The 16,101-nt window shown below is 41.4% G+C and overlaps 1 protein-coding gene across 3 annotated transcripts in view; it reads right to left on the bottom strand.

Moving 5' to 3' along the window:
* SUPV3L1 (Suv3 like RNA helicase) overlaps positions 1-15,622 on the bottom strand; it is a 28,376-nt gene extending 12,754 nt beyond the window's left edge. The window contains exons 1-8 of one of the 3 annotated variants that reach the window (XM_007524153.3): positions 15,316-15,622; positions 13,389-13,466; positions 12,941-13,048; positions 10,932-11,046; positions 9,230-9,398; positions 6,619-6,730; positions 2,587-2,664; positions 854-945 (exon numbers count right to left, since the gene is read on the bottom strand). In XM_007524153.3, coding sequence (XP_007524215.1) covers positions 854-945; positions 2,587-2,664; positions 6,619-6,730; positions 9,230-9,398; positions 10,932-11,046; positions 12,941-13,048; positions 13,389-13,466; positions 15,316-15,589 — 1,026 coding nt within the window. In that variant the 5' untranslated portion in view covers positions 15,590-15,622. Of the gene's footprint in view, positions 1-853; positions 946-2,586; positions 2,665-6,618; positions 6,731-9,229; positions 9,399-10,696; positions 10,802-10,931; positions 11,050-12,940; positions 13,049-13,388; positions 13,467-15,315 lie in introns of those variants that run through there. The other 2 variants (XM_060196899.1, XM_060196913.1) reach the window with 2 other exon arrangements.
* Positions 15,623-16,101: the final 479 nt, after the last annotated feature.

Here is a 16,101-nt window from a genome sequence, read left to right as displayed (position 1 = left end):
ATCTAACAGGGAGTCAGGCTGTAGCGCAGCGGGTTAAGCGCACGTGGCGCTAAGCACAAGGACCCGCATAAGGATCCTGGTTCGAGGCCTGGCTCCCCACCTGCAGGGGGTCACTTCACAAGTGGTGAAGCAGGTCTGCAGTTAGTTGTCTATCTTTCTCTCTCTCTCTCTCTCTTCCCCTTCCCCTTTCCATTTCTCTCTGTCCTACCCAACAATGACAACAATAACAACTACAACAATAAAACAACAAAGACAACAAAAGGGAATAAATAAAATTAAATTAAAAAAAAAATTGGCTTGGCTACAGCCTTAAGACTTTAAAAAAAAAAAAACTAACAGGGCTGGGGAGACAGCACAGTGGTTCTGCAAAGAGACTCTCCTGCCTGAGGCTCTGACACCCCAGGTTCAATCCCCAGCATCCCCATCAGCCACAGCTGAGCAGGGCTCTGGGGGAAAAAATAATAAAATAGATAAAAAAAATGTCTAACAACCAGATATACATCAAAACATGCAAAATCTGATTTATAGATGAGTCTGAAAAACCAAACTTTTGTAGGGCATCAAATATCTAACATTTCTGGGTGTTTGTTTTAATTCTAAAGCTATCTACTCATATTCCAATAAGTTCTGTCAAGAAAATATACAGACTCTCCTATACTTCTGGAAAAGTTAAGGGATGACATTCATTCTGTTGGGCTTGCAGATCATAAGGTTAACTGGAGATATATATATATATCTACTATGAGTAATATGAGAAAGCTGATTTTATCAGTATCTAGGGCCCATGAAGCCGCTGTCAAGCACTCTGGCTATTTGCTATGTCACCTTGAGAACAAAGCACACACTCCAGTACCTCCATCTCCTCTCCTGTTGTGTATAAAAGCTCAGTAACCAGGTCTATAGCAGCAGATTCTCCACACAGATGGACTTCTTCAGCACACAGTCCTGTTAAAAATAATGATTTTTGTAAATTTAAAGATTTAAGATACATACCAAAAGTAGACTACTTGCCTACATACTGCTTTACAATGTCACCAAGTGTTTTCACACAATTTGATTCAAATCTCAAAACAATAAAAATGTTCTGTAGGCAAATGGTCTCATCATCTCCATAGGTCTCAGAGCTTTGGAGTCTCTTTAGCAAAGAGTTTTAATGTATTCAAGGATGAAGTCAGTCAGAGCCTAGCATCCTGATACTTAACTCTGAACATCCAGCCGTCTACTTGTGTTCTTCCAATTACACTTCATGGGATCACTAGGGCACCTGAGAGAGAGACTAGAGGGTGGAAAGCAGGAGAAACAGCAGGCTTCTTAGTGCTTAGCCCTTTCAGCCCTGCCTCATCTTAAACCTGTTTTACATTGCAGACTATACCTTGTACCCTTTATTTAAGGAGTGTGGCTATTTTATAAATTTGAAAATACTTGCCCTAAAGCACACTGACCAAACATAAAAGAAGAAGAAAAAAAATCACTTTGACATCAAGTAATAAAAACATGTCTTCAGGGTTGAAGAGATAGTTGACCATGTGTCAAGCATGTGGCCCAACTTCAAAACTTGGAACCACATGGGAGCAAGCAGGCCACTAAAGGAAGCTCTTGTGCTACTATCTCTCCCTCAGTCTTTAAAAATGTCAATTCAGGTCCTGTATTCAGGTCCTAGAGCACGATGGAGGAGGAGGACCTAGCTGGGGAGGGGCGGGAGAGGGTTAGATTCATCTGTAGAAAACTTGAGAAATGTGACACATGTACTAACTACTGTACTTTACTGTCAACTGTAAACCATGAATCCCCCAATAAAGAAAACAATACTAATAAATAATAAAATAAGCATAACTTCAAAGATTTTCATGGCAGCATTATTATTTATAGAAAAATATACAACTCTGAGAGGCCGGGCAGTAGCGCAGCGGGTTAAGTACACACGGTGCAAAGTGCAAGGACCGGTGTAAGGATCCCGGACCGAGCCCTTGGGGGGGGGGGGACTGCTTCACAAGCAGTGAAGCAGGTCTGCAGGTGTCTGACTGTCTCTCCCTCCGTCTTCCTCTCCTCTCTCAATTTCTCTCTGTCCTATTCAACAACAATGACAGCAATAACAACAACGATAAACAAGGGCAACAAAAGGGAAAAAAATGGCACACACAAAAAAAGAAAAATATACAACTCAGAAATTACAGTACAGCTCCTCAAGGGACTATATACAGTTCTATTAATACATGCTATGTGAAAAAATGGCTATGAAATAACAGGACTGAAAAAAAGAGCAAGATACAAATTAGATATTCACAAAGAAGCCATGTCCATGAGAAAAGTTTGCGTGAAACATATCTAAATATTAATAGTGGGTGTATAAGTGCTGCAGGATGTGAACACTTTAATTCCATGGGTTGGCTAATTTTGTAATAAAAAATGGATTTCCTATTACTAAACTAAAAGTTAGAAAGTGAAAACACACGTAGCTCACTTTTGTTGCTGTTTGATTTATTTAAGAGAATGAGTAACTCGCTGACTCTACTTGGCAATGTAAAACAGAGAAATACATCCTGGGTCAGATGTCATGAAGCACAGGTTAGAAGCAATAAAACCAACCTAGAAGGGCTCTGGTCCAAGCCCATCCTCTGCCTGGATCCTTAATCATCTGAATTTCATCAATCACGGCCACTTCATCTTAAGACAGAAATATTATTGTGAGCAGTATGATGTAATCAAACAGTAACATAAACTATAACAACAACATGTAAGCTTCCATCATCTCTGTAATTATCATCACTGTTTATAAAGCACTTTTCTGGCAAGGCTGTTCTAAGTGCTTTATAATTCTACACAGTACATTTGATCCTCACACACCTATTTAATATTCAGTATGAGGTATGACCTTTACGTTGTTTTACATAACAAATGGAGGCCTAGGAGAGATAAGTCATTTGCACAACTTATATGGAAAATGTAGTAAGTAATTGAGCTTAAGGCCTGAAAATATAAAATTCAGACCCAATATGTATAGCTCCCAAGTCCCATACTTCCCAATATGATTGGCATGTGTCTTGTCAAACAAGCAGTTCAGATATGAACCCCAGCACCAGAGAAGGTGCTATGGCACTAGGTTATGCCCTGGTGCTGTGTTCTCTCTCTCTCTCTCTCTCTCTCTCTCTCTCTCTCTCTATATATATATATATATATATATATATATATATATATGAAAAAGCCCAGAGAAATGAAATCATGTATGTGTGAGGCTCTGCCAAAATCAACATTAATCAACCCACACAGCAATAAAAGAAGCTAAATATCTATGCTTCAGTTACTCTGGTTTCTCTTCTGATCGCATCAATCTTTCACCTTTTACTAAGTATCTATGCTTCTAGGAACGGAACAGTCTCCAGTAAATGATGCATCTCAACCACAGGAACTGAAATGGGTCTCAGGAACAGAAAGTGGGCTGGAAAGTCTACTTATGGTCATCAAAATTAGAGGCAAAAAATGGAGCCTCATTTTATTTATATAAAATATGTTTCCAACCACACTGTGCTTCTAAAGCCCTACAGACTACATTCAAAAAAATTTATATGGGGCCTGGGAGGTCGCGCAGGGGGTTAAGCGCAATGTGGTGCGAAGCTCAAGGACAGGCACAAGGATCCCAGTTCAAGCCCCCAGTTCCCCAGTTGCGGGGGGGGGTCACTTCACAAGTGGTGAAGCAGGTCTGTAGGTGTCTATCTTTCTCTCCCCCTCCCCTCTTGATTTTTCTCTGTTCTATCCACCAACAATGACAGCAATAACAAAACAACAAGGGCAACAAAATGGGGAAAATGGCCTCCAGAAATAGTGGATTCCTAGTGCAGGCACCAAACCCCAGCAATGACCCTGAAGGGAAAAAAAAAAAAAAAGCACCAAAAACCAACCATGACTTAATAGTGACTTGCAACATTATAAAATTAAAAGAGAGCCAAGTGGTAGAGTGCACACATTATAGTGCACAGGGGTGGGTGTAGGTATCTGGTCCCTGTCTGCAGGGATGAAGCATCATGAGTAGTAAAACATTGCTGCAAGTCCCTCTTTCTCTCTACCTCCCTCTGTACCGCCCCTTCCCTCTTAATTTCTTTCTGTCCTAAATAAATAAACAATACTTTCCATTCCACAGGTACCATCAGAGCTGTGTCCCCACTGATCTACAGGTTACATCTCAATATTCTTCCCAAATCACTAGGGCGCTAAAAATAACTACAGGGGGCAGGCAGTGGTGCACCTGGCTGTGCACACACATTACCAGGAAGATTCAGGTTCAAGCACCCGTGCCCCACCTATAGAGGGAAAGCTTCATGAGTGCTGAAGCAGGGCTGCATGTGTCTTTCTCTTTCCTCTGCTTCCTCCCTCCTCTCACTTTCTACCTAGCCTAGCAAATAACAAAAAACAAAGACTGCTGGGAGCAGTGGATTTGTAATGCTGGCACCAAGCCCCAGCAATAACCCTGGTAGCAAGAGAGATAAATAGATAGAGATAGAGAGAGAGAGACAGAGAGAGAGAGAGAGAAAAGAAGGAGGAGGAGGAGGAGGAGGGAGAGAGAGATATATGCAATTGGGGAGGTAGCAGTAGTGACCTGGCTTCTCTCTTCCTCATATGAAGCTATCTTATAAAATATATCTTTAAAAATAAACAGCACAATATAAATAAGTTCATAAAACATTTCTAGAGAAAAATATTTTTTAAAATATCTTTGTAATTAATTTATTAGGAAGGTAGGAGGACAGAGAGAAAGAACCAGACATCACTCTGATATAGGTACCGCTAGGGATCAAACTCAGGACCTCATGTTTGAGATTCCAATGCTTTATCCAGTGCCACCTCCCAGACCAGGAGAAAAGTATTTTAAGAAAAAAACAGTGCAGTAAATATCTAGTACCTTCCATTACTAGTAAAAGCCAAACACTGTTACACTTGCTACAAAGTATTTTCTTTCTCTTTTTTCTTTGCCATTTTATTTTACTCTACTTTATTTGCCACAAGGGTTATTGCCAGGATTCATTCCCTGTAAACGAATCCACTTCTCTCGATTCTTTGCCATTTTATGTTACTCTACTTTATTTGCCACAAGGGTTATTGCCAGGATTCATTCCCTGTAAACGAATCCACTTCTCTCGATTCTTTGCCATTTTATTTTACTCTACTTTATTTGCCACAAGGGTTATTGCCAGGATTCATTCCCTGTAAACGAATCCACTTCTCTCGATTCTTTGCCATTTTATTTTACTCTACTTTATTTGCCACAAGGGTTATTGCCAGGATTCATTCCCTGTAAACGAATCCACTTCTCTCGAAGGCTGTTTTTTTTCCCTTTTTATAGAGACAAAGAGAAATTGAGAGGGGAGATAGAAAAGGAGAGAGGGCAGAGGGGAGATAGCATAATGGTTATGCAAACAGACTCTCATGCCTGAGGCTCCAGAGGCCCAGGTTCAATCCCCTGCACCACCATATACCAGAGCTGAATAGTGCTCTGGTTAGAAAAAAAAAAAAAAAAAGAAGAGAGATACTTGTAGCACTGCTTCATCACTAGTGAACCTTTCCCCCCTGCAAGTGGGGACTAAGGAGCTTGAACTCCGATCTTTGCACATGGTCATGTGTGCACTCTACCGGGTACTCCCCTGCCTAACCTCCCCTTTCTTTCTGTGGTGCAAGGGCTCAAACCCAGGGCCTCATATATGTGAGCTATGCAGTCTACAATTGAACAATACCCTTGGTCCTTCTTTCACTCTCTCTCTCTCCTTTTTTGTCCCTCCAAAAACAGACCTTTGGGGCTGGGTGGTGGTATACCTGGTTAAGCACACATCTTACCAAGTTGTAAGGACCCAGATTTGAGCCCATTGCTCCCCACCTGCAGGGGGGTGTCTCACTTCACGAGTAGGGAAGTAGGTCTGTAGGTGACTATCTTTCTCTTCCTCTCTATCTTTCCTGCCCCTCTCAATTTTTCTGTGTCATATCTAATAAAAATTAGGAAGAAAAAAAAGGCCACCAGGAACAGTGGATTCATAGTGCTGGCTCTAAGCCTCAGCAATAACCCAGGTGGCAATGAGAAAAAAAAAAATTAGGAGCACCACACAAAAGGTAAGCTTCATAGTCAGTGGAAGGGTGACATGGTGTCTCTCACCCTCTGTCTGGAAATGCAAAAAGATCTAACCATATATTTACTATTGACAGAGATAAAGAGGAAGGGAAAGGGAAGAAGGAAGAGAAAACCAGAGGCAAACTCTTGGCACATACTGTGTAGAACTTAAATCCAGGTTCACATACGCAAATCCTCTGCTCTCCCAGCTGAGGAATTGTCCTGGCCACCGTCAATGTGTATTCCCTTCCTTCCTCTCCCATCTCCTGTTTGTGATTAACAGTGGGTTACATTTCTTTTTTTAATGTGTTCCAACTTTACTTTATTTCAGCAACTGAAGAAATGCTGGTGTCTTTTGTTGGTGTTTACCCGCTGCTCAGCTCCTGCCCGGTGGTGGTAGGGACGGAATCAGGACCTTACAGCCTCATAACCATTATGCTACCTCTCTACCCTGTTCATCTGTATTTTCAAATAAAAGAAATATTACATCTCAAAAAAAAAAAAAAAAGCTAACGAAGTTTACATACAAGGCGTAGTGACACTGCTCATCTCAACAGTACAAGCAACGTGGGCAGCCTGTTTCCCATCTGGCTCTACTGTCACACGCTCTTCACCCGTTACCAAGTCACACGGCACACCCTAGGATGGCAGAAGAAACCTGGAATTATAATTATTTCTCCACTGAAAGCAATATAAAAAGAGCAAGTTTGGGAGGCTTAGTAGAGCAGTATCTCCATTTATAATATATATGTATGTATATATATATATATATATATATATATATACACTTGTCCAATAACTGAAACATTAATAATGCTTTAAAATATTTGTTAAGAAACATTTAACTCACTCTAATATAACCAATGTAAACTATCTCAGATCAGTTGAATTCTCATGTAACAAAAGAATGAGAAACTATAGCAGTTTTACTTTTGTACATTTTTTGTTCCTTTCTATTTTCAGTTTATTAAAATAAAATGAACATTGCATTCCTATATTCAAGAAGAAAGTTATATATAAAATCGAAGAACATAATAACCTCCTAATGTAATTACTGAGATGGACTAACATCACTGCTGGGACCTCTCAGGCGGATCAACCACTCTTGTTTTGCCCAGGAAGGAGGGACTGCATGGACAAAGAATTTGTCGCACTACATTTAGGAAAGGCTAGGCAAACTGAGACAGCTGGTCTGTCTAGAGGCCTAAATATAATCAAAATGAATCAGACAAACAAAAATGAGCCAGTTTACAACTGACCCATGGCTGTCCCAAATTTAAAGGCTGTGAAAGACATAGAAAGACTACAATATTGCCCAGATTAATAATATATGTCATGAATCTCTAGACAGAATCCTGTGCTGAGGAGATAGGAGAGGACAATGTTGCTACTCTGGATAATTTATAAAGTCTGAATATACGGGAGTTGGGTGGTAGCACAGCGGGTTAAGCGCACAGGGCGAGAAGCACCCTCTCTCCCCCTCTCTGTCTTCCCCTCCTCTCTCCACTTTTCTCTGTCCTATCCAATAACTACAACAATAATAAAAAACAACAAGGGCAACAAAGGGAAAAATAAGTAAATATAAAAAAAACTGAATATAAAATGTGGATTAAACAACAGTATCCCCCTAGTATTAAATGCTTCAATTTAGAGAAATATCCTATGGTTATAAAAAAAAAGACTGTTTTTTAACACAAGTCGAACCTGAACCGGAACTGGCATACTGCACCAAAGTAAAAGACTCTGGGGTGGGTGGGTGGGAGAATACAGGTCCAAAAAGGATGATGGAGGACCTCATGGAAGTTGTACTGTTATATGGAAAACTGGGAAATGTTATACATGTACAAACTATTATATTTACTGTCGAATGTAAAACATTAATTCCCCAATAAAGAAAACTAAAAAAAAAAAAAAAAAAAAAAAAGACTTTTTTGGTAAGGAAATATTTTCTTAGGTATTTATGGACAAAAATTGTCCAAAGTGTTGAATATGCAAATTATAAACTATTCAGAACAAAAAAATAGAGAATGCAAGCTACCTACAAGATTCATTACTTTCACATTATGAAGTTTGAATAAAGCAGTGGGGAGCTGGGCAGTAGCACAGTGGGTTAAGCGCACGTGGCACAAAGCTCAAGGACCAGCATAAGGATCCCGGTTCGATCCCCCGGCTCCCCACCTGCAGGGGAGTCGCTTCACAGGTGGTGAAGCAGGTCTGCAGGTGTCTATCTTTCTATCCTCCTCTCTCCATTTCTCTCCTATCCAACAACATCAATAACAACAATAAAACAAGGGTAGCAAGAGGGAATAAACATTAAAAAAAAGAAGAAAGCAGTGAACCAAAATGTGACCCACTTGAAGAAATGATGTCTTAGACCACAAAACATTTAGTTCTTTTTATATTTATTTATTTATTTATCTTTCTTCCCTTTTGTTGCCCGTTTTTTATTGTTGTAGTTATTATTGTTGTTGTTATCGATGTTGTTGGATAGGACAGAGAGAAATAGAGAGAGGGGGAAGACAGAGAGGGAGAGAAAGATAGACACCTGCAGACCTGCTTCACCGCCTGAGAAACGACTCCCCTGTATCTGGGGAGCCAGGGCCTGGAATCGAGACCCTTAAGCCGGTCCTTGAGCTTCATGCCACGTGCGCTCAACTCACTACACTACAACCAGACTCCCCATTTAGTTCTTTTCAAGCAGTTTTGACTATATCAATACTTTATGTCTTAAAATAAACTCCTTTATAGGGGGTTTCAACTGTATCAATATGCTATTCCTTTAAAAACCGTGGTAAAATGTTAGAACTTGGTAACAATTTGGATTATCTGTATGTTCTTCTTTGCAGTTCTCTGCATATGTGAAATACATTATATCCAATATGTGAGTACAGTGCCTGAAATACTACCACATTTCAATCTTCCACTCTGATACAACTTTCACACTGCTGTAGTCAGGATACATCTTCAGAACTGACTTAACCTCTGTGTTCAGTTAGCAGCATCTTTTTCCTGGTTGCACATAATGGAACATCTTACAAGCTGATGAAACATGGGACTCTAAAACAGTAAATTCCCACACATACCCCCACCCCAAATTAACAAGAGAAAGGAGAGAACACTCAGTAACAACATACTGACAGCAGCATTACTCTTTTCAAAGATCTCATGCGCCAGTAACTTTAAAGGACCACAATACACTCCAGATTTAGCTGACAAGTATTTCTGGATCGCATGGTAAGTCTTTCCACTGTTTGTGGGACCCGAGTGGAATATGATCTTTCGCTGAATAGCTCTTGCTTCTGGGTACCTAAAACATAAGCAGGTAAACAGCTTAATCCCATTAACTTCGAAATCCATCCTGGCAAAGACAGCAACTGAAAAAAACTACAAATGACACATCCTCCTATTCATCATATAATAGCATCTTTTAAAAACTAAGACAATTAGTTTCATTTGGACTATTTTCCAAGAAAGGCATTTACTAATTAGTAGGCAGAAAAATCCAAATGTGAACTATTTCTCTGTTATTTTTCCACTGTACAAACCCCTTCTATGGTACTATAACTTTCAATACTGAGATGGCACTAGAGTTTTGGAGGTGAGTGGGTAAAGGATAAACACACATCCAAGTGTGAGCTGTACTCACAAAACTATGTAATACTATAAAAAAAAACCCTAAATCCTGTGGCTATGGAGGTGGCTCAGAAGATTCATGAAAATTTTCATTTCCTGGGGCCCTAGGCCTAATCTCCAACACTGCATGCGCTAGAACAAAACTGGTGCCTCTCTCTTTAATGCAATTCATTAATTAATTGTGGGCCAAAGGTAGTGCACGGGCTAGTGCATTGAACTCAAAAGCATGAGGTCCTGAGTTTGAGCCCTGTACAGCATGTACCAGTGATGCTCTGGTTTGTTCTCTTTCTCCCCCTTTCTCATATTAATAAAGTTTGATTAAATCCTTTTTCTCAGAAGATACTTAACACATATATAAGCTAAATATTATCAGGCTTCCGAATTTCAACGTATACTATAAAAGATAACTTTCCTGTTTCTTGCTGGGATGGAAAAACTACTACTAACAACAGTACCACCAAAAAAAAGGGGACAAAACTAGACAAAATATAGGCAGAAACTACTTGGGATTAATGGATAACAAAGTCAGAACAAAATTGCGAGCCCTGAAATAAGGCAACATTTGAGATGAGCCTGGTAGGTCACAAGAGGATATAAAGCCAAGCAGAGTATGAGAGTCCCAGTGAGCTGAGCAAAGGAGATCAAGTTAAAAAATGTCAATGCAGCTAGAATCTCAAGGGTAGACTAGAGATAACAAAATATATTGGGTGTGGGTGGGCTCACTCCCATGAATCTTTGACCAAGATGGGCCGAACATGTGTAAAGTAAGACTTAGCAGTGCCTACCAAACTGCCAAGAGGGAAGGATTTAAGCAAAATGCCTCAAAGCAGCAGGGAACTGCGAGGAGATGCTGAATTCTAGCCAAGGCAGAGAGAGTTCAGTGACATTCCCAGGCACTCAGATGAGACACCAGAAAAGCCATGCCTGAGATATATGAGTAACATTCTAAAGTAATGGTGATAATTTATGTACCTTAACAAAAATCTAAAACCAAGACTGATCAGATCAAGGGAAGACATCTGCTTTCCTTTTTTTCTGTGTTCCATTACTGTCTCCCAGAATTAACTGCCTGTATTTCTAGGGAAAACAACAGAGAATCCTTATGATTTATCTTCCAGCATACGGGGGGGGGGGGGGGGGGGGAGGAGATGCAACATGTCTATTTTTCTAAAATTAGCAACTGAAAAATTAAACAGAAGAAACTAACCAGTTAGGTGGTATTCTTAAATCACTGATTTTACGTAGATCATCCTTACATTCCAATACAGGAAATATTTGTTTTGCATGCCTCAAGAAAAATGGAAATAAATCATCCACATGAGCTGGGAAAGAAAAGACCAACATATTAACATGTATATTGTACATATTACCCATAACTGGACTTAGTGAGATCATTTTTATTTATGAACGGATTTAGGAGACAATGCCAGGATAAAAAGAGAAAAATCTTAACACCAGGATCTGCTCTGACATCTTACTTTTATTTAACTTTTCTCCTCCTAACTTCACTTATATTTTCTAGGAAAAATGAAAACTGAGTGTCAACCATCGCTTCTTCAACACAAACAGGTGCAGACCAGCAGCAGTGGAAGTAAAATTAAATATGGTGAACTTGGAAATAAATATTAGCGAGAAGGAGTGTGGTTATGTAAAGAGAAACAAGAGTACAAAGGCTTTTTTAAACTACAAAGACCACCAAGAGCTAAATCATGAAAGTGAACTGATTCCTCAGCAAGAATTCTACATACCTAGTGGTTACAAAGAAGGCAGAGGGCTAGCTACCACTTCATTCTGTTTTGTGTTCAGGTTGTAGCTTCCTGCCTCACACAGGGTAAAGGCCTAAATTTTAAAATGCATTTTAAAAATATAAACAGCCATGGCCCAGGAGGTGTTACAGAAATAGAATTCTGGACTTAAAAGCTTGAGGTGCTAAGCTCAGTCCTCAGCATCATATATGACAGAATGCTACTCTGGCTCATATCCTTATGTCTCTCTCTCTCTCCCCGCAATGAAATAAATATCTTTTTTATTAAGTGGGTTAATGCTTTACAGTACAGTTAGCATTACATGAGTATAATTTCATTAAGCACCAGGACCCCAAAATTTTCTTTCAACCCTACTTCCCCCTAATAAAATATCATTATATTTATATATATTCAAAGTCAGACTGCTTGTGGTAAAGGAGGGGTCAGGTGGTGGCGCATCTGGTTGAGTACACATGTTACAATGTGTAAGGATCCAGGTTCTCCCCACCTGCAGGGGAGAAGCCTTGCAAGTGATGAAGCAGTGCTGCTGGTGTCTTTATCCCCCCCCCCCCTTTTTAAAGATTTTATTTATTTATTAATGAGAAAGATAGAAGGAGAGAGAGAAAGAACCAGACATCACTTTGGTACATGTGCTGCCAAGGATTGGACTCAGGACCTCATGCTTGAGAATCCAATGCTTCATGCACTGTGCCATCTCCCAGACCACTCCCTATCCCTCTCTACCACCCCATTTCCCTCGTGATTTCTGGCTGGCTGTCTCTATCCAATAAATAAATAAATAACTAAAATATAAAAGACAGAGGAAGAATTAAATGGAATCCACTATGTATTAATTCTATACTCTGAGAAGTCACTGAACTGTGGCTTCTCGCACACAGTAGAGAATATATGACTATGGACCAAGGTCTCAGTCTTCCTCCAGACAAAGACCAAGACCTCTGGGGGAACCAATAACTATTAATAGCTCAAGGACCAGAATAAGAGCAAAAGAACCTAAACAGCGTCCTGTAAACACAATGGATTATCGGGAGTAGGGCGGTAGTGCAGTGGGTTAAGCACAGGTGTTGTGAAGTGCAAGGACGGGCGTAAGGATCCCGGTTTGAGCCCCCGGCTCCCCACCTGCAGGGGAGTCGCTTCACAGGCGGTGAAGCAGGTCTGCAGGTGTCTGTCTTTCTCTCCCCATCTCTGTCTTCCCCTTCTCTTTCCATTTCTCTCTGTCCTATCCAACAATGATGACATCAGTAACAACAACAACAACAACCACAACAACAACAAAAAAAACCAAGGGCAACAAAAGGGAAAATAAATAAATATTAAAAAAACACAATGAATTATCTATAGATGATGTTAACAGAATAATTCTTAAATAAGTAAGAGCTGCCTAGAGAAACAAATATGGGAAGAAGCAATAAGTATCTGCAACAGGATTTTTAAGTCTTTGCACACTTGCCTGCACTGAAGCAAATATCGTTCAAAATAATGTGAATGTCCACATCCAGGGACTGAGACTGCATTATGTAATTCCTGAAGCTAATGAAAGCTTGGTGGAAGAGACGAGCTGTAGGGAACACACACAAATCAAAGACAGGGTTTAGGCTCCATTGCATTTCTCATTTTAAAAAGCAACATATACATACCACACCACATCTAAATCAAGGTGTCATTTTTTTTTCCTTTTATTTTTTTAAGGACAGCATGTTTATTATATACAGGTTAAACCTGAGGCCTGAGCACAACACAAAGGAAGACCGAAGACATACCTTCTTTTCCACATTCCAGTTCACCGAAAAAAGCCTCCAGATTATGTACTTATCCCCAGCCACACAAAGTCCCACACACTAACGGCAAGACTGTACTCTAAGAAGTTATAAAACTGCTCCACTGGAAATCAGCCTTACCATCAAGTCCATAGTCAGTACTCAATTTCTGAATTTCTTTTCTCTTATAAAACTTGTCTAAGATCTTCTTTACTTCATCTGGTAAAAAAACAAAGTTTAACATTTGGTTAAGATTTGTTTTCCAGATACAGAAATGCCCCAAAGCAAAAGAAACTTAAAGTCATAACTCTCAAAGTAAACAGAATTGGAAGAATTTGATAGTTGGTCACAAATCCTCTCTTTTTAAGAATGCGAGAGGAGGGAATAAGAGGGAGGGAGGGACAGAGAGAGAGAGAGAGAGAGAGAGAGAGAGACTATAGCACTGGTATTTTCTTCAATATGGTGGGGGCTGAGCTTGAACCCAGGCTGTGAACATGCGAAAGTGACTCACTATTCCCAGTGGACTATTTCTCTGGCCCTGATCACAAACTCTTAATAGTATAACAGAATGTTAGAAAAATTATAAACCAAGCATCACAATATACTTTATTCTGCCAAAACAATCTCGAGAAAAAAGAACAGAACCGGAGGTATCACACTCCCTATGGAATATAACTAAAATAGGCCTACTAGCTATCTCTAAAAGAGACCCCAAATCTTCATCTGTACTATTCCAGCCTTTAAGTTCACTGCTGGTGGGAATGTCAATTGGTCCAACCTCTGTGGAGAACAGTCTGCAGAACTCTCAGAAGGCTAGAAATGGACCTACCCTATGACCCTGCAATTTCTCTCCTGGGGATAGATCCTAAGGAACCCAACACATCCATCCAAAAAGATCTGTGTACACTTATGTTCTTGGCAGCACAATTTGTAATAGCCAAAACCTGGAAGCAACCCAGGTGTCCAACAACAGATGAGTGGCTGAGCAAGTTGTGGTCTATATACACAATGGAATACTACTCAGCTGTAAAAAATGGTGACTTCACCGTTTTCAGCCGATCTTGGATGGACCTTGAAAAAATCATGTTGAGTGAAATAAGTCAGAAACAGAAGGATGAATATGGGATGATCTCACTCTCAGGCCGAAGTTGAAAAACAAGATCAGAAAAGAAAACACAAGTAGAACCTGAAATGGAATTGGCGTATTGCACCAAAGTAAAAGCACCAAGTATTCTGGTGGAGAATCTTGAGATACTTTTTATTTTTACTTTTTTGTTCTGCCTCCAGGATTACGGCTGAGGCTCGGTGCAGGACGAATCCACTGCTCCTGCTGACATTTTTTCCACTTTTCTTGTTTTAATTTGATAAGACAAAGAAAAATTGAGAGAGGAGGGGAAGACAGAGAGAAGGAGCAAGCACAAGGACCACCCTCACCCCAGCAAGGATCCCAGTTTGAGCCCCTGGCTCCCCACATGCAGGGGAGTCGCTTCACAAGAGGTGAAGCAGGTCTGCAGGTGTCTTTCTCTCCCCCTTCTCTCTCCATTTCTCTCTGCCCTATCCAACAACAGCAATGAAAACAATAATAACAGCTACAACAAGGGTAACAACAAGGACAACAAAATGGGAAAAATGGCCTCCAGGAGCAGTGGATTCGTGGTGCAGGCGCTGAGCCCCAGCGATAACCCTGGACGGACGGACACACACACAAACACACACACAAAATCCTGAAAGAAATCCTCCTCTGATTTCTCAGTCTCGTGCCCTTTGCTCCTTTTCGAGCTGGAAAGAAACAAATGATGCGAGGAAAACACGATCCACTTCAGGAAAAGGTGAATCGTCTCAAAACAAGGAAGACTTAAACCAGGCGGCGTGGAGAGGCACCAAACATGCCGAGTTCCGAGAGGTTCCCAAAGCCCCTCGGAAGGAGGGAGGGGAGTCCCTGAAGCCACGATGACAAGATGCATGGGGACCTCGTGTCTCCAGGGCGAGGGGACGCGGGCTCGTCGCGAGGACCCCTCGGCCCTGAACACACAACCCCTCCACCACCCTCGCGAGCACCCGCACTCACTCTTGTCCAGAGGGCGGGTCAGCTCCGCCCCGACATCGCCATCCGTGCTGGGGCCCTGGGGTTTCACAGTCAGTGGCACGAACAAGGATGTGTTCGGGGCTTTAGAGCCTCCTGAAGCGGAGGAGGAGGCGAGGGCAGCGGCGGGAACCCGTCCCAGAGCCCCAGGAGAGAAGGCAAAGTGGGAGCGAAGGACAGAACAGACGGCTGCCCTGTGGGCACGCTGGGGCCCCACCGGGAGCCGAGCCCACAGCAGGGCACACCGGGGAAAGGACATGAAGGCCGCGGACCCCGAAAGGAGGGAAGCCGAAGCAGCCAGGGACACCGCGGCCGACAGTGACGCGCACGCCGACGACTGCGGTATGGAAAGACCCAGAGGCACGAGGGGTGCCCAGGAACATGCCTGATCACTGAGGAAAACGTTGTACCGTAAATTGCCTCCAAATGAAGGTGGAAAGCGCAGAAATGAAAACTAGTGGAAATAAAGTCTCTCCTTTTCTCTTATTGGTTACCTTTCTCTTAAGAAATAAATAATTGGGCATCTTTGAGGATATGAGGTGGGTAGGACCCCCGAGAGCCGTGTCACGTGACTTCCACCCGCCCAGTCAGTAAGCACGTGCTCAGATGTTGCTGTGAGCCGTGTGGACTCTGGTGCCGCTGGAACTGTGACCGGTGCTGCTCACCGTAGCCTGGCTTGCGGACTTAAACGTGGGAAGCATGTCGCAAAAGTTTCTTGTACTTAACTATCATTTCCTGAGAAGAGTAATTTTAGCGAACCTAACTTTATAT

This window comes from Erinaceus europaeus, chromosome 1 (assembly GCF_950295315.1).
Source record: "Erinaceus europaeus chromosome 1, mEriEur2.1, whole genome shotgun sequence".
Classification (NCBI taxonomy): Eukaryota; Metazoa; Chordata; class Mammalia; order Eulipotyphla; family Erinaceidae; genus Erinaceus; species Erinaceus europaeus.
Note: the sequence above shows the minus strand (reverse complement) of the source record. Positions and strands in the feature narration are given on the sequence as shown.